Consider the following 27,179-nt stretch of genomic DNA (forward strand, 5'->3'; position numbering starts at 1 on the left):
ACACATGTCGTTTTTCAGTTACAGACTTCTAAATTATAACCAACCATATCGGAAATCGAACCCGAAAACTTGAGCATAAAAGACGAGTGCTTAACCAACTACACTCCCCAGCCATTCAAAGTTACAATATGGCTCAATATTGCCAATGAATAACATATATTCATCTAGAAATAATTGAATAACAAACTTTCAAATATTCGAACGTTGAATGAACATATACCGAGATGACCTTGCCTGTAAAGAGAACCATTGAATCGTCTATTCCTAAGAAGTATTTTAGTATCTTACCTTGTTTTGTAGTCCCGCATCATCTGCAATGATAAGGTTACAGCTGTCTTCACTAGAGTCGCTCGTATTACTTAGGTGGCTCACTCTGCTGCTCAAATCTCCCAGAGAATCCTTCGCAGCTTCCGTCACTTCATCGTCATTGGCACTACCACCGTAGTCGGATTCCTCTGGTACAATGCCTCGCTCTTTAGCGCCTTCGAGGTAACTTAAGATGTCGTATTTCGAAGCACCCTCAAATATTGATCGTGAACCTCGCTTGTCATCATCGATATCGTCTATCGACGGTGGAGGAGACAATGGCAATGGCGGGGGCGTCTCTGGTATTTCCTCATAGATTGGATCCTTAATACTTTCGTACAGATTCTCATCATTACAACCTTTCAGTTCTACTTCTGCCTCTTGTTTATCTTTCTCTGGAATTTCCGGGGCCACGATGACGAAATGAGGGCGAGAAAGAGCCAAATCAGAAGTAGAGTGGTCATCATCATTCTTTGCTGTGATTTGATCACAACTAGAAGAGCTTCGATCATCCATAGGATCGCAGTTTTCACTGTGATCCGTCGACACAGAATCTGAACGTAACAAATCCTTTAAATCGTCAGAAGGATCCAACAACTTTGCATCAGCAGCAGCCATATAATAATCGTTCTCTTTTAACTTTTCAGAAATATTATCTTCAGCCTGGTTTATCAAGGAACTCAATCTATCGACCGCAGACGACGTTGAGGGAATTACCTCATCGTCTTTCTTCCCACACACGTGTGGAATTAAGTTTCTCTTAATAGCTTCGACAGGGTCCAATAAAATAGCTGCTGTATCGTCTTCGTCGATCTCATCCGATGGCTCAATTACGATTGATCTTAGTGATTTTGAGCCGACAACAACATTGGAGGCACTGCCATTATAACTTTCGTTGTCTCCTTCCACAAACAATACAGTGCTAGGGGTATATTTTACATCCACTGTCTTGTTATCCATCGATGTATCAGACCAGCAACTCGAACTTGATTCTCCATTCACAGTGTTGCCACTCACTTCCACATTGCTACAGTGATCAAGAAAAACTCTTGTTTTCTGATCATCAGGCGTCACTGGGATAACAATCTGATTAGTTGATACATTAGTTACGTTATGATTCATCACGGAAAAGGAACTTGAATTGTTGTTGTATACATTGGAATTTCTTGTAGAAGATGTATCTATTACAGTGCACGAGGAACTTGAATTTAAGCTTGTACTCTTGTTGTCATTGTTCATACCTCCTACATTGATGGTTACTTTATTTTCATCCCTGCATGGAGTTGAACTTCGACTTGAATCTTCGATAATCACTGATGTTCTGGAAGATTGATTCTTGTTGACAGTCGCGCCATCGCTTCCATTAATAAGTATCGAAGTCCGCCTCTGTGGGTGAGGACTTACTTCTATTTGGTAGGACACAGGCTGACTGGAGACTTGAAGACGGTGGACATCGGACGGTGACGGTGGGGCAGGAGATACGGTCACTATGGTACGAACAAAAACTTCTGCTTCTTCACTGTTTCTCTCATCAACAGATGGATGATCTTCTTTGGAAAGAGCTTTATCTAGGTGGGGTGTACTCTCACAACGGAGTCGTAATTTTGACGGTCTTGGACCAGGATCACTGTGCCGATGCTCTTTTTTCCTTGATCCCAATTCACCGATAGACTCAAAACTGATATCATCTGGCGAGGAAGATGTTAAGTGAGGTGGTGACCAAGAATTTGGTCTTGATTTTGAATGATTCTCACTAGACGAAATTCTCCTTTCACACTGTGTTGTTGGAGGAAAATTGTTACCGGTGGAGACAGCTGACAGTGCTTCCACGGAAGAGATCTTTTCGTCAAGAAACTCAAATTTTTCGTCGAACTGGGACACTTTTCGAAGATTAATATTCTCTATTTCTTCCTTTGTAAAAGGGAATATCTCTCTCCTCGGGAGCTCTGGTGGTGGAAACGGTGGTGGTAGCGGTGGTTCTGTTGTTGTGGTAGGGGTATTAGGAGCAGGTGGGGGTGGTGGAGGTGGTGGCTCCTTGGGTCGGGGACGGCCAGGGCTGAGCATGCGCTGGGGCCGCTTGGGGATAGGAGCATTGACGAAATTGACGTCAAACAGCTGTCTTGAATCGGGTCGACCTCCTGTTCTTAGACGCAGTCTCATAGTGTCGTTGAATAGCTGTTGCTTGTTGCTATGACGACGGCTTTGTACGTCTCGGCCAGTCTTATCACCTGAACAAGTAGAGGGTTGACGATCACTATGACTTCGCCGAAGCGTCACTCCTGAAGTACGACTGGATTTGGCAGGACCTGTGAAAAAAAAATATGAGCGATTATTTACAGAATGGACATGGTAATTCAGTGTGTTAAGGAATCATAACACTGGCTCAACAAAGGTCAGCATGTTAATTATGATGCCTAAATTAATTGGAGTTACAATTTTAATACCATTAATTATAGAGATTAAAAAGTACTTAATATATATTAACAAAACTTAACTATATTACTAATGAATATGCGTGATGGAATCAGACTTCACAAATCCAGTCAGTTAACTGGTTTAGGTACAATAACGTGAACGTTTACAGAACTGGTAGGGATTTATCATGAATTACTCAGAAAGATACTTGGGAAGCAGAATCGGAACATAGTAAACTAGCATAAAAGATCAAGTAATTCTGATACTGGAGAGTGAGAGGAAAACATTGATGCTGTGAAATAAATTATCTTCAAGATGGCCACTGTTAGCAACGGCATTAACCTGCGGACCATTAGGTAGAATCATTCTGACCTGTCCGAGCTAGAGAGTATTATTCCATAACCTGTCTCAAGTTATGAAACACATGTTATCTATAGGCCCAAATGTAATCCATGTTGAGTTCGCCGACCTTGGAATGCGCCTTAGGGCTACAACACTTCGTCTGTCGTGAGACAGACGGAAACTCACTGACGGCAGGTATATCTTCCTTTTCAACCCTCCCTCTTGCCTCAGACATTTAATTTGGGGTATTACAAAACATAAATCAGAATGATCAGCCGAAGAGTTATTAATTCAAACCCAAGGACGAACCGATGCAGGTAAAATAAAGAACCGTGCAATGCAGTCTCTCGTGATGTCAGGAGAACACGCAAGCGAAAAAGGTCTAGCCAGTGACAACTGGTGGTTAATCATTCGAAGTAGAACAACAGTTTTGGACCTTGAATTATACCTACGTAGTTATATCGGAAATGGAAAATAAAAACTAACATAATATTAGATAGAGTAGTGATATTTCCCTATATTTTCGGAAGATTCTGAAACAGTGAGTTCACATTAACTATAATACATCTATTGTTAGGTATTCTAGATAGAAATACAACGAGATACAGTGTTGCCATCATATTAGATAGTACAGATCTCCTACCTGTATGTTTAGTGTAAAAATGAACCTGTACTAAAAGCTGCTAAAGAAGGATATGCACAGAAGTTTGATTGAGAGGTTGAAAGAAGGCAGTATAACTACACAGCTAATTATTCATTTTGAAACACGTTTGTTCTAAATTTTCACCATTCATGACTAAAACCCAATTTTGGACTTAATTTTATTTTAATATACAAATGCATTTATTTGACCTCAGAACTGGAGAATGAATTTTTATAGTGTACAGTATAATAAGATTTTGAACCATACCTACTGCAGTAGCAGTAGAGAGTCCTCAGTCTGTTAAAAACGTTATATAACGGGGATCCAACTCCTCTATTGACCCTTCAACAGCTTAGGAATCAACTACAGTAGAGTCTAGATATGGTAACAACTCCAGTCCAGCCATGTGAGCTAGCGATCCAAGTGGTGACCACGCCCAGTATTGCTTAATTGTGGAGATCTCACGAGATCAGGTGTTTCAACATGGATACGTCGTTGGCAGTAAACCAGTAAACCAATAACATAACATGTAAAATCTAAGAGAAGTTATACCATAATGCAGTGTAGCCACTGAGCCAAATCATATAAAGAGCACACTTGTGCCTTGAATTAGATATACAGGAGAGACTCGTTGATTCATTAAACTCTACATTGACATAAAATATGTCTATCGCTTGGTTGCAGTACTGTGCCCCATAAAGGAGTATACCATGGCATTATTTCAAAATATAAAAGCCATCTTCAGGGCTGCCGACGGTAGGATTCGAATCCACCACCTCACGAATGTAAGCTCACAGCTGCGCGATTCAAACCGCACGTCCAGCTAGCTCGTAAAGTGATTATTATTATTATTATTATTATTATTATTATTATTATTATTATTATTATTATTATTATTATTATTATTATTATTGTCATTTATAATATAATATGGATTATGTAAAGATAAATTTACACTTTCAAACACGTTTCTAGAATATAAAGTTTAGTGGCCAGGGACTCGGTGGTAGTCTATAGCTAAAATCGGAAGGCACCAAGAAACTTATCTCTTGTAGCGAGTGTTCGAATTTTCATTAATTCTTTTAACTAACACAAACTCTTTAAACCTTGGCCATAATATTCGGTTTACCTTTGCCGGTGTCTTAATACACAGTCACGCCAGTCGGCGCTACCACTGCACCTCCAAAAGTATTCGTGCGATACTTGACAAAATTCAGTAATAATAATAATAATAATAATAATAATAATAATAATAATAATAATAATAATAATAATAATAATAATAATAATAATAATTCCGAGTGAGTTGGCAGGGCAGTTCGGGCCGTGTAGATGCTAGTTAGCATTCGGGGGATGGTGGGTTCAAACCCCACAATCGGAAGCCCAGAGCACGGTTTCCTGTAGTTCCCCATATTCACACCAGGCAAATGCTGGAGCTTTAATTACCTTAATTAAGTCTACGGTCGCTTTTTTCTTCAGTCGTAGCCCTTACCTACCATATTGTTACCAAATAATTATAATAATATACTTAACACCCCTTTAACTTGTGTGGTAACAAGGAGTTTCCAGAATGACAGAGTTCGGCCTGAAAGGTCTATCCAGTTCTCACACATTTAAAAACCCTTAAATGACAACTGATTGCACCAGGATTCGATCATGCATCTAAGACACACGAGCGAGCGCTTAACCAACTGTGCCATATAATCGGCTATAATGACATTGAAGAATGAAGAGTTGTTCGCATCAGGCTAACCAATGTGTGCCGAGCTTGAATTTTCGTGAATTCGAAAGTCTTCCAACATCGGTCGGGTCTATTCTGAAACCTTGATTACAAGAATCTAGCACGCAAACCACTCGATAATCGTATCGAATTTTTTGAAGGATTATTTGAAAGATTATTTAATATAACCTCAAAAAGAACAAACTTTTTATGCAAGAATTTCAATCAACTACCTAAGTTAGTCGAATGACATAGTGCATTCTCGTGTCAGAAAGTTTCAGGAGTAGCATGTTGGACTAGTCAATTTATACTTTGTATATTATACAGTATAGCATGCTAATACACTTAAAATAGTTCAAAACATTTTAGGGACGCAGAAAATAATAATAATAATAATAATAATAATAATAATAATAATAATAATAATAATAATAATAAAAGTCTCGCGTCCCACTAACTTTACTTATGCCAGGCTCCTCACTTTCGTCTATCATATCCAACCTCCCTTGGTCAACTCTTGTTCTTTTCCGACCCCGATGGCATTACAGTAGGTTGAGAGGCCTAAGGAGTCTCATTTTCACGCCCTTTGTGGCCCTTGTCTTCCTTTGGCCGATACCTTTATTTTTTGAAGTGTCGGATCTCTTCCATTTTTTCTCTCTGATTAGCGTTATATAGAGGACGGTTGCCTAGTTGTACTTCTCTTAAAATAACAATCACCACCGCAACCGTCCTACTAACTACATTTAAAACGTTCAGATGCGGGAACTTTTTTCCCGCAGTAGTTCATTTGCGTGCTGATAAATCTATAGACACTGAGGCTTGTGCATTTGAGCACATTCAAATACAACCGGAATGAGCCGGGATCGAACTCGCCAACCTGGGCTTAGAAAACAAGCGCTCTCCAACCTCAACCACTCAGCCTAGAGATTCAATAAGATGTCTAATTTCCCATGAAGATAACTTCATTACATGAATTAAATTAAATCATATCACCATTGCGTTCCACCAAGCGATAAAGTTTAAATGAGAATTCCGTACCACCAGGTTTGCAATTGAAAATCCGCTTTTTACACACAAATTAATATGTAAGGAGTTATCACTTTGTGCAGCTTATACTGTAGTTCGTCGAGACTACTAAATCGAAACCAAGGTCTCCAGGCATGAATGACGTCATGAATGAACAGGATCTAAGTGACCGACTGGTAATTGAGGAGTGTTCAATAAAGTCTTAGCTGACAATATGTCTTTTAAGAAACATTATTAGTCAGTTCTGGGCATCATTTACAATCTATAAATTATAATTACTGTATATAAATGTTTATGCCATACGTTTTCCTTTAGACACGGTAGTCGATCTGCTATTCACAACCTTGGAAACGTATATAGGTTTTCATTTTCATAATTCCTCCAAATTATGAAACAGCTTACATGTGAAATGTCGCTTATCTTTATTTTATGGTTTACAATTTACTGTATAACGTTCCAGTAATTGTATGCACAGCAACTTCCATCACAACTTACTTTTACAAAGTTGTTGCGGTGAAAATACCCGACTTGCTTTGGACTCAAACCTCAGTCTACTCTGTTAGTAACGAACACCTGAACAACAAGACCAGTTATAAATAAATTATCTTCAAGACACATTACGAGTAATTTTAGTCATGTTTGCTAATGTAACGCTACCTAGTGAGTATAGAATAAAATACAACCAAGATTTAAACACAACTGTGACTTTCATGAGTAGCTACAGAATACTCCCCAATCGAGTACAACTCAGAGTCTATGAAAACTTTAAGGCTTGAATTCATGTTTCAGTGCACTAAATCTAAATGTTGGTCTGTATGTCTTTCTTTCACTTAAAAACTACCTGGCCCACCGAGCTCATATTCGGTAAGCTTATACTGTAGTTGGTATCTTCCGTTAATACATATGTTACTTACTATCACACTGTCTCTTAAGGGGACCATGCAGCAGAGTCGGTTTCAAAGAAGACCTACACTTGGCCATCTTACTATTAACAATAACCCACTGTTCTGGACCAATCAGATCAAAACAATGTGCACATGTCTGATGTGGAGAGGGAATATAAAACAGGCCCTGCTACGAACAGCACGCGTGGCTGCCCTAAACCCGCTGCTTTATAATAAATACATCTCTACCTCATTTAAGAGAAATATTTATTTAGCGTGTGTTAGGCCCATACTGCTGTCTGGGTGTGAAGCCTGGTGCTATATACCCAAAACTCCCTTTTCCAAAATAACATATTCAGAAGAATGATGAAAGCCTCTCGCCTGAGGTCTAACAGAAGGATACGATCCGATGTTCGTATTCTCACTCTAAAAGAACTCAGGTTAATAAGATAGCTAAGATGATCAAGTCTAGAATCCTGCAAGCTTAGTCAATCCTTAAACAGGTTATAAGAACCAAGAAACCACACACGGCTCAAACACCGCGGCCCTTGGCTCATTTATCACCTGGTCTAAATTATTTTTCAGCCTATTTCAAATGTACACCCTACCTCACATCAAAATTGACCCTGAAAGAAAAACGTTCCTTCGGTAGCTTGACTTTCCCTCACATTCAATAAATTTTTCAATTCATATTTTCCAAATTCACCCAGACAAGAGAGGTGTTTCAGCTCTGCCTTGGAGGAAAATACCGCCTCCAAGTCAATTGTATTTCCCCGCCAGTGCAGTAAAACAGAGATTTCTCCGACTCATCGGGTTATCCTAGAAAACAGAAGAGTAAGAGAGCATAGTTTTCGCCCTAGGACACCCCATTTAATCCCCCCCCCCCCTCAAAAAGAAAAAAAAACGAGTCGGCTTTGGCCGTACCGGTTACCACGGCTCTGCATTCCGACCGATCAACGGAGCAGAGTGAGTTTCGACTTACCGATGGCCACGACTATACCGTGCCTCAACGGCCCTGCATTCAGGAGACGGAGAGGAACTGAGCACCACCGTCGGCTATTTTGAGAATGGTTTTCCGTGGTTTTACATTCTCCTGAACTAAGGCGAATGTCGAGACAGTTCCTAGTATAGGCCACGACCGCCTACCCCCTCACCTTCTCCGAACGTCTCCTTCACCGAATCAAATCTTCCTGGCCTGAGAGACGACATTTCTATCAAAGAGGCCCTTCGTCCCTTTCGTGGACGAAATCAAAACTTGTGTAGTAGTAGTAGTAGCGAAAGAAAAAGCTGAATAGAGCAGGCTTTGGCTAAAAAGCGGCTAGCTTTAGTTGACCTTGCAGCTGCACATTCGGGAGGCGGAAGAGCTAGCCCTAACCGTCAACTGTCCCGAGAATGGTTTTCCGCGGTAAAAGTGTGAATTTCTACTTTAGACCATTACCACAAATCTTCGTGGCCTAAGTGCAAGAGAATAATCTTCCCTGTACTACTGAATGCGGTCAGACTGATAGGCTATACAGCGAATCTATAAAATGAGTGCTCAATTAAATATCAAGTATGTATATAAAATAAACAAATTACTTTTCTTTAAATTGCGTACTTTTCTCACTTGAGATAATGGCCCTACATTAACTGCATGCCACCCAGCTTATGTTTCCACGCAGCGAAGTCAGTCTGAAATAGAAGCGAAGTAAGGTTAATTTCGTCTGCAAACTCATTTCCATCTTACAGACTACTGTTGATTGCTGCTTTGAACTCACTGCGTTATTAGTACAATACAAATCACAAATTCTGAATGGTCCACTTGCTCTAATTCGTATACCCTACCTCGCATTATATCCTCTAACAATATCACCTTAAGCATGGAAATTCTGGTTTTTTTATCATGCTCGCTGCACTTCTCTTCAAGTTCCAAGTTATTAGGTAAATTTTCGACACAGCCTGACATTAAGGCCAAATCATCCGCACTAAATAAAGGAAGATTTTGTAACCTGTAGATACAGTAGCACAATACGTAGGGCCTGCGTTTCACTTAAGAAAGTAAACAAAAATGGTTTCAAATTTTGACCTGCCTGATATAAGTTCCAGAAACAGGACCGGAGTGCTTAAAAGTGAATACGCTACCAAACCGGCTATTTACAACTAAAAATGGAGCGTATTTACAATTTCATTTCTTAGAAAGAACTCTAACAATTGTCCAGGAAAAGTACTTTTTTGTGTTATGGCGCATGATTTCTCCAATGAAAAATAAAATAACCGATATATTGTTCACCTTAAGACTTCTTGCCAGGAAATGAAACTCTAAGTAGGCCTACACTTGGCACGTTCGATTTTTAATTTCAATGCCGGGACACTTCGAAAATTTAGGTCACGGCATCCCTGAAGATGATTTTCCGTGGTTTCTCATTTTCACACCAGGCAAATGCTGGGGGTCGTACCATAATTAAGTCCACGGCCGCTACCTTCCTAATCCTAGCTCTTTCCCATCCTTGCGTCGCTGAAAACTTTCGATGCGTTAACGTGACGTTAAACCACTTGCAATATATTATGTTAACGAACTAGAGCAGAGGGAGTAGAAACATTCTCGATGTCTGTTTACACACATTTGCTAATCCAAAAAATTTGGCATTGTCAGACTAGATAGAGATATTTCGACATGGCATGCGATTTAGCTTAATGGAACAACATATCATCCTTTAAAATTAAATAATTAATGTTTAAGACAACCGCAGTTGTGACCTACAGGATTTTGTAAGAAGGAAATGAGATAGCAGACTGAATTATACTTACGTTGTACTCTTTTCAGGCCTTCTGCATTTTGAAAGTGGACTCAGATATCTTGTATACAGCGTGGTCAGAAACAACGTAAAGCGGGTATATGGGCGTTAGAGCGTTGGTCGTACTGACGAGTAATTTGAAAGAAACACATCGATATCCCGCGCCGTTGCCATTTTATCAGCTGCTGAAGTTAGCCAATCGGATCGCTTCGCGGGCGATTTTAGATGAGCTTTGCGAGGCGGTGTTGCCAAATCTACAAGTGGCTTATGACCGGCTTGAGAGCGCCAATAGAATAAATAAACTTCTCCAGGGTTTTCAAATTACCTATCATATTTACATAGGAAATTTAATTATAAATCTTATATCTTTGCTTTTTTTTTGTATTTTATTTGTATGCAATTAATATGGAATTATTTCTAGATTGATATGATTGATTATGGCTCGTGACAGTACTTCAGAGCTCCATGCGAACAGTGCATCCCACGCTTAACGTGTGAGGGCCCTCGGTCACATGCTCAAAATGCTTTGATACATGGCTTCATGTAGTAGCTATCTAAAGAAAGGAAATAGCAAATATACGTGTTCTCCGGTACAAAATTGAAGACTTTTTTTTTTTTTTTTTTTTTTTGCTAGTTGCTTTACGTCGCACCGACACAGGGAGGTTTTATGGCGACTTGGGACAGGGAAGGGCTAGGAGTGGGAAGGAAGCGGCCGTGGCCTTAATTAAGGTACAGCCTCAGCATTTGCCTGGTGTGTAAATGGGAAACCACGGATATCCATCTTCAGGGCTGCCGACAGTGAGGTTCGAACCTACTATCTCCCGAATACTAGATACTGGCCTCACTTCAGCGACTGCAGCTATCGAGCTCGGTAGACTTTTTTTAAAAAAGACTAATTTGAATGCAGTTTTGAAGAACTGTAGGGAAGAGTATCAATCTTAAGATCTGCAAATTATTCAATGAAAACAATGATTCGTGACATACCCTGAAGTGATCTTCGTCCAGGAAAGAAAATGTAGTCACATTCAAAGCTGCTTCATCATGGGTCAAGCTCAAAGTCACGAGAAACTTCTCATACTCTTCGAAAAAACTGAGAGACAGTTAATTGACGATGTCCGCTTCCTTCCCATTTATTCCTAAAAGGACCATCAACGTGAAAGACCTCCCATTTCTAAATTCTGAGTCATATTAGAAAGTAAGCTGCTAAATTATTCTTAACGATCAGGATTAATGTGAGGGATGAGGGGAATTTTTCTGCCCAGTTTCTTCCCAAACACTTGTTTTCGGCTTAATGTGACGTTAACTTACGTTTGATATGTTTCTCACTATATAACACAAACTGCATCATCTCTGGAGGATGCATTTCTGAAGAAAAATATTCCTTAAAATGTAACGAATAATTTGTTGACATTACGTGTAAGAGAACTTCATGTGTTGAACTAAATATTTAATTCGATGAACACACATTTAAAGGCAAATTACTTCAAAACAGAAAACCTCACACCGAGTTCAGAATATTCTTGTTTTATTTTATGAACAACCACTATTTCATATTTCGTTAAATAATGTATTCCTCACTGTCCTCCTATTTCCTTAGAAATATAATTTTAAGTCTATTCTTCCATAATTTTAGAGATATGTACAACAAATACTGTTCAGTGCACGGGAACGACTATGGCATATTTAGAGAAAGAGCAACAGTTGAGAGAAAAATTCACTTTCATTAATTTTGATAATTAATTACAATGTTTTGATATTCAGTTTAGAAATAAATCGTCTTTATAAGGAAAGCTGGTTTGTTCAGGTCGTAATTTTCAGTGTTACAGAGGGGCATGATAAACGGGTGACATCATCAGAGGCTTCTCAAAAAGGCGGCAACGGTTCGAATACGGCAGCCCTGAAAATGGTTTTCCGTGGTTTCCCATTTTCACACCAGGCAAATGCTGGGGCTGTGCCTTAATTAAGGCCACGGCCGCTTCTTTCCTATTCCTAGGCTTTTCCCATCCTATCGTCGCCATAAGACATATCTGTGTCGGTGCGACGTAAAGCAAATAGCAAAAACGGTTCGAATATTCGACAATGCAAGTGGGGTTTTGAAATGTTAAGTTAAGTTCCTGTTGTTAGGATTCCACGTAAAATTGGAGACCTTATGGCACTTGCATGGTGTGAAATTGAGAAACCATAGAAAACCACCTCTAGGGCTGCCGATGGTAGATTGCAACGCGCCATCACCCGTAGTTACGCGACCCAAACCGCACAGACAACTCCCTTCGTATTATTACTGCAGTTATGGAATTCTCGTTGCTTTATCACCAGCAATCGAAACTACATTCTTTCTAGTTAACGTCTGTTGATTCATCCTCTGCCATTCGAGCCTGAGAACGAGATGTCCCTCAGGACACGTAGTTTAAATTATGAAATGGAAGGATGCACTGGTATTTAAAGAAAAATGCCTTAAACGGCAATGTGCAGTGTGATCTCCTTATCTATGGAACTCATATTATACCGCATTCCCGCTATTAGACCATGAAGTGGTTACATTCCTTTGTAACACAGAGCGGTGTAGGACGTTAAGTGAAGGCCAACCTTAGTACCGGTGCGCTAAAAGGTCAAGGAGAAGGGGCAAAAACATTCTTGTACTCGTGTGGGACGGCTCCGACTGCAAGGAGAAAGTCCTCAACCGCTCTGGGTCTCGATCTCTTCACAAGTTCGTTGCTAACTTTCTAAGAGCAAAGAGTTGTATCTCCAGCACGCAGGATGGACGCTGTCCTGTATGAAAGCGAGAGGAAAATTCGCCTTATCTATGTGGCGTTCTCTCTTTTTCTCAGATTGGTAATTTCTTCTAAATTAAAATGGCTATACGCGTAACATTTTGTACATATTGTATACCAGATGTCTATAGGAGGCCAGTGTCCCCAAATTTCAGAAAAATAAATTATTTTCCTTCACAGTTACAAAGGTTTTTATTATGCTGAGTTAACAAACGGAACGAGGCAAATGAGCAGATCATACCATAGTTAATGAAATATCGTTGTTTGAGAAGTGGTGGTTATTGCTATTCCAAAGGACAAAACAAAGGGATTATTCACCACTTTGAGAAGTACTTGACCACTGAGACTCAACTAGTCTAATGTTGTTTCAACTTGCTTGTGCCAGGATCCTCTCTTCAATCTTTTCAATGCGATCTGCGTAAGTCAACATGTCTTGTTCTCTTCCTGCTAACGCAAAATTGGGTTTGCAAACCTTTCTTTTTGTCAATCGATGAATGTTTCTATTCTTCAAGAAATCAGAATTATTTATTTATCAATGATGCAAGAGGCTGATGTTCACTCGACTTTTGTCGCTTTAAATGGACTCTCTCACTTTGGTCTAGCAATAACAGTGGCGGCTGCTCGTACTCAGTATGGGAATGTAGCAAATCTTCCTAACAGAGTAGCCATTTTCTTTACAGGAAGCAGGATCAATCAATCACTACTGATCTGCATTTAGGGCAGTCGCCCAGGTGGCAGATTCCCTATCTGTTGCTTTCCTAGCCTTTTCTTAAATGACCGCAAAGAAATGGAAAATTATTGAACATTTCCCTTGGTAAGTTATTCCAGTCCCTAACTCCCCTTCCTATAAACGAATATTTGTCCCAATTTGTCCTCTTGAATTCCAACTTTATCTTCACATTGTGATCTTTACTACTTTTAAAGACACCAGTCAAACTTATTCGTCTACTGATGTCCTCCCACGTCATCTCTCCACTGACAGCTCGGAACATACCACTTAATCGAGCAGTTCGTCTCCTTTCTCCCAAGTCTTCCCAGCCCAAACTTTGCAACATTTTTGTAACGCTACTCTTTTGTCGGAAAGACACCACTCAAACGTATTCGTCTACTGATGTCCTCCCACGTCATCTCTCCACTGACAGCTCGGAACATACCACTTAATCGAGCAGTTCGTCTCCTTTCTCCCAAGTCTTCCCAGCCCAAACTTTGCAACATTTTTGTAACGCTACTCTTTTGTCGGAAATCACCCAGAACAAATCGAGCTGCTTTTCTTTGGATTTTTTTCCATTTCTTGAATCAAGTAATCCTGGTGAGGGTCCCATACACTGGAACCATACTTTAGTTGGGGTCTTACCAAAGAATTATATGCACTCTCCTTTACATCCTTACTACAACCCCTAAATACCCTCATAACCATGTGCAGAGATCTGTACCCTTTATTAACAATCATATTTATGTGATTACCTCAACGAAGGTCTTTTCTTATATTAACACCTAGGTACTTACAATATTCCCCAAAAGGAACTTTCACCCCATCAACACATTAATTAAAACTGAGAGGACTTTTCCTATTTGTGAAACTCACAACCTGACTTTTAACCCCGTTTATCATCATACCATTGCCCACCGTCCATCTCACAACACTATGGAGGTCACCTTGCAGCCGCTCACAAACTTATTTATTACTCTGTACAAAATAGCATCATCTGCAAACAGCCTTATCTCTGATTCCACTTCTTTATACATATCATTGATATATATATATATAAGAAAACATAAAGGTCCGATAATACTGCCTTGAGGAATTCCCCTCTTAATTATTACAGGGTCAGATAAAGCTTCGCCTACTCTAATTCTCTGAGTTCTATTTTCTAGAAATATAGCCACCCGTTCAGTCACTCTTTTTTCTAGTCCAATAGCACTCATTTTAGCCAGGAGTCTTCCATGATCTACATTTTTTACATACTGTGAAATATTACAATAAGCATCACTCAAAATACAGCTTCCTTTTTAATGATTTTGAGTATTTATGTACAAATGATTATAGGAGAAAAACCTTTGACAAAAATGTACTAGGCCTATACAACGAAGATTATGCTCTATCTAAACTCACTGTTCCAGTGTATATAATGGCAATGAATTAATTTAATTTAGCTGTTTACGACATGGTAGTCATCAGTTCAGTGACAGGGCGCAGTTGGATAGGCGCTCACTTCCTTTACTCTAGATTGTATAAAACGAATAAAATCATTGATAATTACGAGTGCTTAAATACGAGACTCTGCCGTGGTCACTTCTTGATGGATGCGGTACTTTTGCATCCATCTATCGGCACAGGCCAGAGCAAAGTGTAGCTTCTACAGAAGTTTCAGTCTCATCCACGGCTGTGACAATATGGAAGCTGCTCGGGTACGGATGTTGGCGAGTAATGTTTAATGAAATGACATTCGGAGCATGACTATAATAGTGCGTCTGAGTACTATGAAAGGTGTTGTTCATAGGGTCATCCGCATTGCAATAGCACTTTCCGGTCAATTGAAGAAGGCAATAGCAAACTACCTCACTCTTTATCTTGCCTAGAACGCGTCATTTTGGTGCTGCCATTGGTTTTTGTGGTTTCTCTATAACCGCATTGTCTATTCGATGATAATAATAATAATAATAATAATAATATTAATAATAATAATAATAATAATAATAATAATAATAATAATAATAATAATCTTATTGGCTTTACGTCTCATCAACTACTTTTACGGATTGTGGAGACGACGAGGTGCCGGAATTTAGTCCCACAGGAGTTCTTTCACGTGCCAGTAAATCTACATACACGAGGCTGAAATATTTGACCCTCTTCAAATACCACCGCACTGAGTCCGGATCGAACCTGCCGAGTTGGAGTCAGAAGGCCAGCGCCTCAACCGTGTGACCAATTAGCCCGGCTATTCGAGCATCCAACCAGCTTCTGGGCTGATGACCTAACAGACAGACAAATACGAGACACCCGTGCCACTATATTATTGACACGTTAAAGAACCCCTTCCAAGAAAAGATTCTGGCATTCTGAGATCCCTTAAAACCATCAACATCAAAGGGGCTTTAAAGTCATAGAAATATTAATGAGTGTGGTACGCATTTTGGTACATATTTCAACTAAAATATCTAATTTTAAGAGATACTCCCATAAAACTACAAACAGTGTCATTAATTGTACCATTGACGAGCCAGTAAGTTCTTTTAACTACCTTAGCCACATAATTTCGGGTTTCTGCTCGCCAGGTGCAGGTCTTTCTATTTGACACCCGTAGGCGACTTGCGCGTCGTGATGAGGATGAAAATGATGGTGAAGACAACACATACACCCAGCCCCCGTGCCGTAGGACTTAATCAATTAAGGTTAAAATCCCCGACCCGGCCGGGAATCGAACCCGAGACCCTCTGAACCGAAGGCCAGTACGCTGACCGTTCAGCCAACGAGTCGGAATACAAGTTTATTGATGATGTGGTAAATCTTAGTAAATTCCTTAAACTTGTTTATAAAAAATGAAATGGCGTATGGCTTTTAGTGCCGGGAGTGTCCGAGGACAAGTTCGGCTCGCCAGATGCAGGTCTTTCGATTTGACACCCGTAGACGACCTGCGCGTCACGATGAGGATGAAATGATGATGAAGGCACATACACCCAGCCCCCTTGCCAGAGAATTTAACCAATTAAGGTGAAAATTCCCGACCCTGCCGGGAATCGAACTTGGGACCCCTGTGGCCAAAGACCAGCGCGCTAACCATTTAGCCATGGAGCCGGACAACTTGTTTATAGATGACTATAGTATGAAAAGTTAGAACGTGCATCGTCCTAATGTTTTACAAATTAATGACCATTTCCACCCTTCTTCATTGATCACAATATGGTTCCTATCATATGCCGAGAGAGAGAATAGAAAAATCAAGAATAAAACTAGATATCCGACAACAACTGGGCACGGTAAATATTACACACACATAAATAAATAGCAATTATTGGTGACAAGAATGGGTGACAATTGTATACCAAATACAGTAGAGACAATACGCTACACTCTACGAGATATCGAGGGACAGCGATTAGAGCTCTATCTAGCGGAGTGACCTGGAGTTACTATTTCTGTCATAAAAGCACGTGTATCTGTGTGTCAAGTTTTTGGTGTTATTTATGCGTTTGCATTAAGTTGACATAAGTAAATAGTAGCGTGTTTCATTCCTTTATATCTGCTCTCAGTATGAGTGGAAAGATATGTGCTGTGTTTGGCTGCAATAACTATGAAATGCAGAAGAATCTGCGGTATTTCTTCCGTTTCCCTCGTGACAAGAAAATGTAAGTAAATATTGTGTTTGGATATATATTCTTCCAGTTACAAAGAGATTTTTATAGTACTTCCTAAACTTCTGACCTGCGCGACCTATATTTAAACTGAACTAAAATATAATAAGCTTATTTTATTGTATAGTGTAGCAGTTAACCTTCAATACCGATGTGTTATTCTAGGTGTGATCTTTAGGTTTGATTTAATTCAGGAAAGTGCATATGCGTATATGTGTGGCTGGTTGCGTTCCAAGTCACCCCATTTTGAATGCCGTAATGCGTTGTCAAGCACTAAAGAATATATGGGTGATTTAAGAAATGTACATGTTTTGTTGAAACAATATGATGATGCTGATATAATTCTTTAGTCGAACTATCGGAGTCACGTAACAAAGTTCTAAAGAACATTCTTTTCCCACCGTTGAAACACTAAATGCTAGTTAATTTAAAACATTTAGACTATTTAAAATTAAGTTTAGAACGAGTTTATGCATTAGTCAATTTTATATGCCAGAGATGTCAAGGGCGATATTTTGTCCCCTTAATACAAAAATCGTTATAATCATAAAAATATTTTGTTTAACATCTCCAATTAAATATTATTGCAGTGTCTGTTATTATGTTTTAAACCGTAATTCTATAAGCCTAAGACTGGAACAGATGATTCAGGACTTGAATTGTATTGCTGCTTTATATTGGGAAAAATTCCAGGGAGAATCCATCTCGGGATAACTGCTGAAGATCACTGTGGTCCTATAATGTTCTCGTCTAATCATATGAAAATGAACTTTCTGATATATGCCCGTCGATGGATATAAATTGTAGTAGAGTAGATAGTATCCAGACATGATAGTATTTTGACTTTATGTCATGTGAAAAGAGAAATAAATAATAATAATAATAATAATAATAATAATAATAATAATAATAATAATAATAATAATAATAATAATAATAATAATAATAATGGCGTGTGATCTCTTGCGAGCTGACGCCGTAAAGGCGACTTGCGCCTCTGTGGCGATGAGATCCTGCCTAAGATGAATTCTAATGTTAAAGACGACACAAATACCCAGCCTCCGAGCCATCGGTATTAACCAATTCAAGTTAGCCGTTATTATTATTATTATTATTATTATTATTATTATTATTATTATTATTATTATTATTATTATTATTTAGCGTATGTTACAGATGATAAAGATCAAAGCAAACGAAGGGGACATTGGACGTTTGTTCTCCGAAAATTACTTAAAGTACCAGAAGTCATCGACACGACGTTGTTGTTGAACTTAGAAACACTTAAATGTTTCCAAATTGAATTGGGATTGAATTTACATCAAAAGAGATCAATATGTAATTCACAATGGATGTAGATGACATGAACTACACAAGGGATGGCGTATGTTCGCAATGGTATAATTACTTCAAAAGTAGCGTCACTTTTAAGAAGATATAATTGAATTGTCAGAGCACACGCTTAATTGTAAAATAGGATCAAAGACTGTACTACAGATTTTAAACACATACATGAAAATATAGTTTTAGATGAACCCAGATTGCCATTTACCTGCCATAAAAGAAGCAGCTTGTGTCATGTGAGAGCGTTAATTCCAAAACTGGACACAGATCAACAATTTGATGCACTCGATAATATCTCACTTTTGATGAAACAAAGTATTTCAAACCATCACTAAGTATCTTGTCTTTCCTTTTCATATCCGATTTAGACATACAACTGATTTCCATTCAACTCAGTTCTAATACAACGATTGTAATCTTTTATATTCTTGAAAGCATAACAAATATGATCTATTATTCATACAGCCAAACAATAACGTCATGGTAGATGAATAAATACTGGAAAGCATGTTTCGATATGATAACCACTGATTTCTTAAATACATTTGATGTCCGTTAAGAAAGATTCACGTAAGCTTTGTGTTCTTATCACGAAACATGAGCCACTTTTCACGCTCTGTTAACTAATAAGCATATGAACTCCAACAATCGGTCAGCACAAAGGACATACTGAACAACAGGAAGTGTTTTGTAGATAAAGTGCAACCGCACACCCCCAGGAGCGGATGAACTTATCGTCCTTCTCGGAGAACTGTTTCTCACTATACTGAAACAACTAGACCAGAGAACAATGTAATGCAGTTTACATTGGACTGCAGTTCAAATAAAATTGGTGGAATATGGAACGGTGCACTCTATGTAGTCTCAATAGCTTTTCACAATTTCAGAAATTCTAACATTTAGAGAGTATAAAGTACTTCAGAATAATGCGAATGGAATGATCTTGTAGAATTTTTAATCTTTCATTACATTTCAGTTCATATTTTATTTTTATTTTATTTTTTAATTTACATTTGTTCTCAGCATCGAAAGGCACAATAGTCTTTGTGTTCCAAATGTTTGAGCTAACAGTTAATATTAACAACTTTTCAAAAAGGTATTTTTCATTAAGAATATGTAGCGTACAACACGTACACAGCATCCTGACGGCTCTCAAGGAACTGATATGTACGTGATAAATACTGTCCCAGTTGAGTCGGATGTTGCTCCCGCTTTTTTATTTTCTTTATTTTGGTGCTATTTTTAATGGTCGTCTTTGACATTCTTCGGTCTTCATGAGTGGTGACGCTCTGGCCTTTGCTCCGAGGGGTCTTGGGTTGGAGTCCTGGTCGAGCCGTGGGATTTTAACTGAGGTTGGTTTGGGAACTGAATTTCCGTATTGTCTTCACACTTTTCTGCAACTCACACACCTCTACCGTGCACAGCAGATGCCGCTCAATCTCTGCAGAGGTTCCTTGCTCTTTGATAGCTTTTGTTTTTAATACCACTTTGTCCTGTGTTACATGTTATCGTCATCTCTAATAAGATGATCAGTATAATTAAACTAGAATAAATTAAAGAAATTAGATGTTTTAGAAATCCTTGTGATAAAAATGTTCATTCTACCACTTGTTAACCAGTACTGAAACGGGAATTTGCAATTAGTTCTAGAGTTGAAAAAGTAGCAGCATTGACAGAATAGTTTCAAATTGCTATAAAATATAAATATACGGATATACCATCCCAGCATTTAACAAATTCAAAACCATCAGATTAATCATCATACTTAATATGACCGCTCTCATTGCCAGAAGTTGAACATCCAATTTCCGAACAAGTACAACTTCCCAGGTTGTCTTTCTGAACGTCTGAGGTACGTCATTACTTTGAAAGGAAATAATTAGAATAAGAAAGATCCGTATAACTTATTTATATTTTATCGACATTTGAAGGATGAAGGCGTGATCTTCATAAAAAGTAATTGACAAATGTTCGCCATAAATAATCCTCCAGTTGATTTTTTTTTTTTTTTTTTTGCTAGTTGCTTTACGTCGCACCGACACAGATAGGTCTTGTAGCGACGATGGGACAGGGAAGGGATAGGAGTGGGAAGGAAGCGGCCATGGCCTTAATTAAGGTACAGCCCCAGCATTTGCCTGGTGTGAAAATGGGAAACCACGGGAAACCATTTTCAGGGCTGCCGACAGTGGGGTTCGAACCTACTATCTCCCGAATACTGGATATTGGCCGCACTTAAGCGACCAGTTGAAATCCTAGCAGGCCATAAAAATCATTGGAGTGGAAAGTGAAAACTTCAGATATCGTCGTCTTTTTGTGGAACAGGCCAGCCAGTTGCAACCTGGTACTCGTTCCTGTTGTTTGGCTGAGTGAACCTCTGTGTTTCCAAAATTAGTAGGCGAATTTGAAATTGTCTTTACTTCTAGACGAGGAATCCAACTCACGACCTTCCAGACGGACCACGTACTAGTTTGCTATCTCCACTGGACAGGCCTTTTATGTCAGGAAATTGTTCTCATCTTGTAAGGGTTTAAGTATATTCTATGGTATTCATTTACGTTCTATTGGAAAGGATCTCCCTCTTCGCAGAAATTCAATTCTTTCAGTGGAACAGAGCTCGATAGCTGCAGTCGCTTAAGTGCGGCCAGTATCCAGTATTCGGGAGATAGTAGGTTCGAACCCCACTGTCAGCAGCCCTGAATATTGTTTTCCGTGGTTTCCCATTTTCATACCAGGCAAATGCTGGGGCTGTACCTTAATTAAGGCCACGGCCGCTTCCTTCCCAGTCCTAGCCCTTTCCTGTCCCATCGTCGCCATAAGACATATCTGTGCCGGTGCGACGTAAAGCCAATAGCAAAAAAAAAAAAAAAAAAATCCTTCAGTGGAAACTCAGAATTACCACTCTCCAGCTACAACTACAGGAATGTTTTCAGAAATGTTTCTAACATCCAGACCGATGACCGCAACTTCCTCGCGCCAGTAAGTCTAGTACGACTCTCCAATCCTTCCTTCTTTCCACACACTGGCTATAAGATAAATGTTGGTCATGGCAGGAAGCTTACAAACAGCACAGAGGATCGCTGACTCTCTTATTGGTACAGGCACGTTGTTGGTTATTTGCAAAACATACACGTTTGCGATCTAAGAGAATTGTTCACAAGTGGTAGAGTTTCAGAAAGATCTGAACAGTGATATGAATACATAGGAGAATAATTTTAATAGATATTTCATTCACTTTCCTATTTTTCAATATGTGCCTTGTTTCATCACTTGCTTGTTCCTTTAACAAAAATAAAAGCTTAGAATTCCACGCGATTGAGGGACATGGTTATTCAGTTAAAATTCATCTATTCATAACCATGCAACACGGCAATCTGGAAACTTACATTTCCATAGAATGAATACTGTGAAGTATGGAACTTCTGGTGTATTATATATGGCCATAATAGCATTTAATTCCATTCCAGACTCGATGATAGCTTGTCAGAATTTCAATAAATTCAAAAGAAATATTGAGAAACATTTATGGACAAAATTTAATGTTTTTGGATTTAGTCTGTTTAAATGAAATTATCATGTTTCATTTCGAGCTATATGGTTCCGTTTATATAAACTTATAAACAACTATTGTATCCCTGAAAAATGTATTTTAGATTTAAATTATTATACATTATTACCAGGTCTGTATTATAAATAATTCCATTTTTTCTTGAATATAGTAACTTTAATGTAATGTCCCAATACGAGCATTAGCTCATGGGATCTTTGAAAAATAATCAATCAATCAATCAATCAATCAATCAATCAATCAATCAATCAATCAATCAATCAAACAAACAAACAAACAAATCCCATATCAGTCGAGATTCTAATCGTGCTCGCGTTGTTGAGAAGTCAGTGACAATCTTGCCTCCTGTTTGCTCCTTGCAACTATGCCAAAGTACTATACTATAATTCCTTTTAACATTATGAAAACGAAAATCTGTAATCAAATACAGAAAGAAACATACTACTCACTAGCCGAAGGTTTTAAAAAGCAAATTAAGATTCACGCAGCGGTTGGATCTTGTATACGCACAATCGGATGATGGGGAGAGCAGACTCGAACTGGGTCGGCGGATTTGTATCTTTGACTTTCCACGCATTACTACGCGTAATACAAAGGGAGGATGTGAAAAGGAGCGGCAGAGCATCCAGTGCAAAGTGAGGAATGGTCAATAGGTCAAATCTCAGACGCATCGTACCTATTTATCTGTACTATCCCAATGGGTCACAAGGTTTAAGGCACACTGCGACGATAAGATCTAGGACTGGGAAGGAAGCGGTTGTGATCTTAATTAAGGTACAGCCCTGGCATTTGCCCGGAGTGAAAATGGGAAAATACGGAAAAACAGTTTGGGACGCCTCGGTTTATAAAATAAGGTACCATCCCAGCATTTAACAAGTTCAAAAACATTGGAGTAATCATCATAATGAATAAGACCGCTCTCATTGCCAGAAGTTGAACGCCCGATTTCCGAACGAGTACAGCTTCCCATGTTTTCTTTCTGAACGTCTGGGGTACATCATTACTTTGAAATAAAATAATTACGAAAAGAAGGATCTTAAACACCATCCTCTTCGTTTTGCATTCCTTCTGTCCTGTAACCTGTGGGTGTACACCATCCATCATTCTAAAGCGAGAAGAGAAGTCGCGTGAAGTGAGAAGCGCTGAATTCCTGAATAGCGTAGCTCAAGTGAAAGCGAAATGACTGCGGGCTAATCGTTACAGACAAAAACAAATCCACCTGCTTCTCTCTTCACCTGGCGCCATTACAGGAGAACAGGGGGCTGTGAATAGTAAGGTCGATGAACTTCTCCTTCAAAATCACAAGAACCAAAATTCATATTTTTTGGTATTATTAATTCATTTTATGACAGAGGCAATGATAGCTACATAAAATTGCACCGGTATCGAGCAATACGTTGACCATCAAAATAACACTTCTGAAGATGACTAGGAAAGCAACACAGCCAGCTCAAGTTTTAGGAGTCCATGGCTGAACCACCACTGCTCTACAGATGAAACTTGGCTGCTGGAAAACAACGTCAAAAGCCACATCCAAGAATTTGAAATGAGATTTTTACAGGGAGGTAAATGATATTCACAGGTACATTAGACAGTATTCGGAATGACATATGCTCCGATTGGCAGATTCAATCTACACTTGAGCAAAGAGTTCAACACAGAACAAAACTGAAACATTATGTAGAACGTATGAACTCCTGATGATCCCCTGTGGGTGGGGGACGCAGACGAAGAATACACCCACGGTATCCCCTGCCTGTCGTAAGAGGCGACTAAAAGGGGCGACCAAGGGATGATTGTCTTGGAACCATGAAACTACTTGTGATTAGTACCACCACGTGGAGAACACCATGGGTCGCTTTTACTTGCGCGTAGTACCACTATGTTAGGTACTAAATAGGAGATTAGTAGCACACAGGAGCACCGTGCGGTCGGCTTTTGAAGTACCTGTGATTAGTACCACCATATGAGCAGGACCATGGGATGATAGCTACCATGGTTCTGCCTTGCCTATGATTAGTACCCACTATATGAGGAACACCGGGATTGTGCAGGTCCCTGTGGTTAGTACTCTTATGTGATGAACACCATAGGGTTGCGTTGCCTGTAAATGGCGCCGCAATGTGAGAAAAACCATAGGTCTGTATTATATGTCGAATTTCATAACCTGTGAGTAGTATCATAATGTGTGGAATACCGCGAGTCTCTGCTACTTTTGATTAGTACCGCAACGTGACAAATACCATGGTTCTACTTTTCTAGCGATAAGTACCGTTATGAGGGGCCGATTACTTGGATTTTGGACCTCCTTTAGATTGCAAGCATCATCGATTCAGTGTTATGCTATAGCAGCAGTCCATTGGTCAGTAATCCTATTGTATTATGTCAGTTTCTGTGAATGTAAGGCATTGCGGGTCGCATCCACTGATTGTTCTAAATTCATATCCATCCATTCATTCTTCGTCCTCACGTTTTGAATTCTGGTCAGCGGAGAATTTTGGACTTTTAATTTGCCATTCCATTTAGTCTCATTTCGTACCATTAGGGGCCGATGACATCGATGTTAGGCCCCTTTAAACAACAAACATCAATCATCATCATGAACTCCTGATGTGACCGCCCATCTGGCAAGACCAAGAAAAATATGGATTGAAGTCGAAACAGGTTATTGGAATTAATTCTCATCAGGAACATCGATTAACTTTGGTCATTATCCCAGTTTACTTACGAGAGTTCCTACGTAGTGATATCTACTGTTGCCTGGCAAATAGGGCCCAGGGTTGGAATAGTTTTTCAATAAGGCCCTACTTAACATTTACCTGGGTAGTGTCCTATAGTTCCCAGGTAATAGTAAGTTGCAGTCGGCTGCGGTACATTTTGTAAACTATGAAAATACAAATACTGTATATACTGTAGAGCCGGCCCCGTGGTGTAGGGGTAGAGTGCGTGCCTCTTACGCGGAGGCCCCGGGTTCGATTCCCGGCCAGGTCAGGGATTTTTACCTGGACCTGAGGGCTGATTCGAGGTCCACTCAGCCTACGTGATTAGAATTGAGGAGCTATCTGACGGTGAGAAGCGGCCCCCGTCTAGAAAGCCAAGAATAACAGCCGAGAGGATTCGTCGTGCTGACCACACGACACCTCGTAATCTGCAGCCCTTCGGGCTGAACGGCAGTCGCTTGGTAGGACAAGGCCCTTCAAGGGCTGTAGTGCCATGGGGTTTGGTTTGGTATATACTGTAGATGTAAGCGGAGGTCACAAAACAGGGGAAGTATTTATGGTGATGGATGTGTTAATCCATCGACCAACCCCAAGCCTGGATGACAAGGGTCTCTTCTGTTAGGGTTGCTGTAACTTAACCGAGATGTTCCTCTTACTGAGCTGAGCTAGGATTTGCTGACTGTGTAAATAGGCAAGCCTATATTTCCCAGTGTTTACCAGTGGCACCTATGTACTCGATACCAGTGTCCCCACTGGGGCTAAATAACTACCAAAAACTCTCCCCATTTTTCTGGGCCCCAGGTACAGGAATAAGGAAATTAATGAAACAAAATCGGGATAACTGGATGAAAATGGAATAAGAGGCCAAGGTTCACCAAGACTGGAGAGTCACAGAAGAAGAACAACAGCAAGAATAAGAAGAACCTCCAAGGGTTTTACTTATGTTACGTCAATCAGGCCTACATTCGGAACTAAAGACTATCCTGCTAGAAGTCATGGTGGTAATATCTGAATACGGAGCACATTGATGACATTGGCATAGCGCTAGAAGATGACCAGTGTAAAGTTAACACTTTCAAAAATAAACTCTTATGTATTGGTTGTCAGCTCTCAACTATAGTGTTCCGAATCCGGCTTCCGTGATTTCTGAAAAGCAAGCAGCGAAACACACGAATGTCAAGTAGTTCCGCAAAGTAATCATCTATTTACTCTGATGTGTTCTTGGAGTATTTTTTTTTTTTTACATCAGAAACGTTCACTAAAACATAAATCTTAGGCATATGAAAATGTAATTTACAGTAATTTAGACATCGTTAAGTAGTAAGATCACCGGGCGAGTTGGCCGTGCGGTTAAGATCGCGCAGCTGTGCGCTTGCGTCCGGGAGATAGTGGGTTTGAACCCCACTATCGGCAGCACTGAAGATGTTTTTCCGTGGTTTCCCATTTTCACACCAGGCAAATGCTGGGGCTGTACCTTAATTAAGCCCACAGCCGCTTCCTTCCCACTCCTAGTCATTTCCTCCCATCGTCGCTATAAAACCTGTCTGTGTCGGTGCGACGTGAAGCAAATAGCAAAAACAGAAAAGTAGTAAGATCGTCATTTGGTCATGCTATGAGATTTAAAAATAAATTTTAGTTCAGTCTCTTATCAGGTAGATTATTGGTATAAAATGCTGGCTCCTAGGTTAGCCCTGGATTTCTTTCTTTCTTTCTTTCTTTCTTTCTTTCTTTCTTTCTTTCTTTTGTTTTTGTTTTTGCGTCGCACCTACACAGACAGGCGTCTTATGGCGACGATGGAATAGGACAGGGTTACGGCTAAGAATGAAGTGACCGTGGCCTTAATTATGGTACAGCTCTAGTATTCGCCTGGTGTGAAAATAGGGAAACCACGGAAAACTATATTCAGAGCTGCCGACAGTGGGGTACGAACCCACCAACCCCAAATGCAAGCCGACAGGTACGTGACACAATCTGTGCAGCAAACTTTCTTTGTAGCCTCGGATTTAGGTCAACGGTAGTTATTGCATTATTATTATTATTATTATTATTATTATTATTATTATTATTATTATTATTATCATTAGTATTATTATATTCAATTGACCGATTCCTGGTAGATTGGTCAGTGTTCGCCCTTCGGTTCAGGAACTACAGGACCTATCTACGGCCGGGCCGAGAATTAAACTTCGAATGATTAAATTCCTCTGGCTTTGGGACTGGATGTTTGTGTTCATCTTAGTACACTTCTCTGATACTATATACAACACACCACACTACCGACAACCACAGAAACACGCAGTAGCGAATACAGTA

General features: G+C 39.5%; 1 protein-coding gene across 2 annotated transcripts in view; it reads right to left on the reverse strand.

Moving 5' to 3' along the window:
* LOC136856948 (uncharacterized) overlaps positions 1-27,179 on the reverse strand; it is a 674,709-nt gene that overhangs the window by 88,441 nt on the left and 559,089 nt on the right. For both annotated transcript variants that reach the window (XM_067135239.2, XM_067135238.2), the window contains exon 5: positions 289-2,612. In XM_067135239.2, the coding sequence (XP_066991340.2) occupies positions 289-2,612 (2,324 nt within the window). The remainder of the gene's footprint in view (positions 1-288; positions 2,613-27,179) is intronic.

Source organism: Anabrus simplex, chromosome 1 (assembly GCF_040414725.1).
Source record: "Anabrus simplex isolate iqAnaSimp1 chromosome 1, ASM4041472v1, whole genome shotgun sequence".
NCBI classification, from domain to species: Eukaryota; Metazoa; Arthropoda; class Insecta; order Orthoptera; family Tettigoniidae; genus Anabrus; species Anabrus simplex.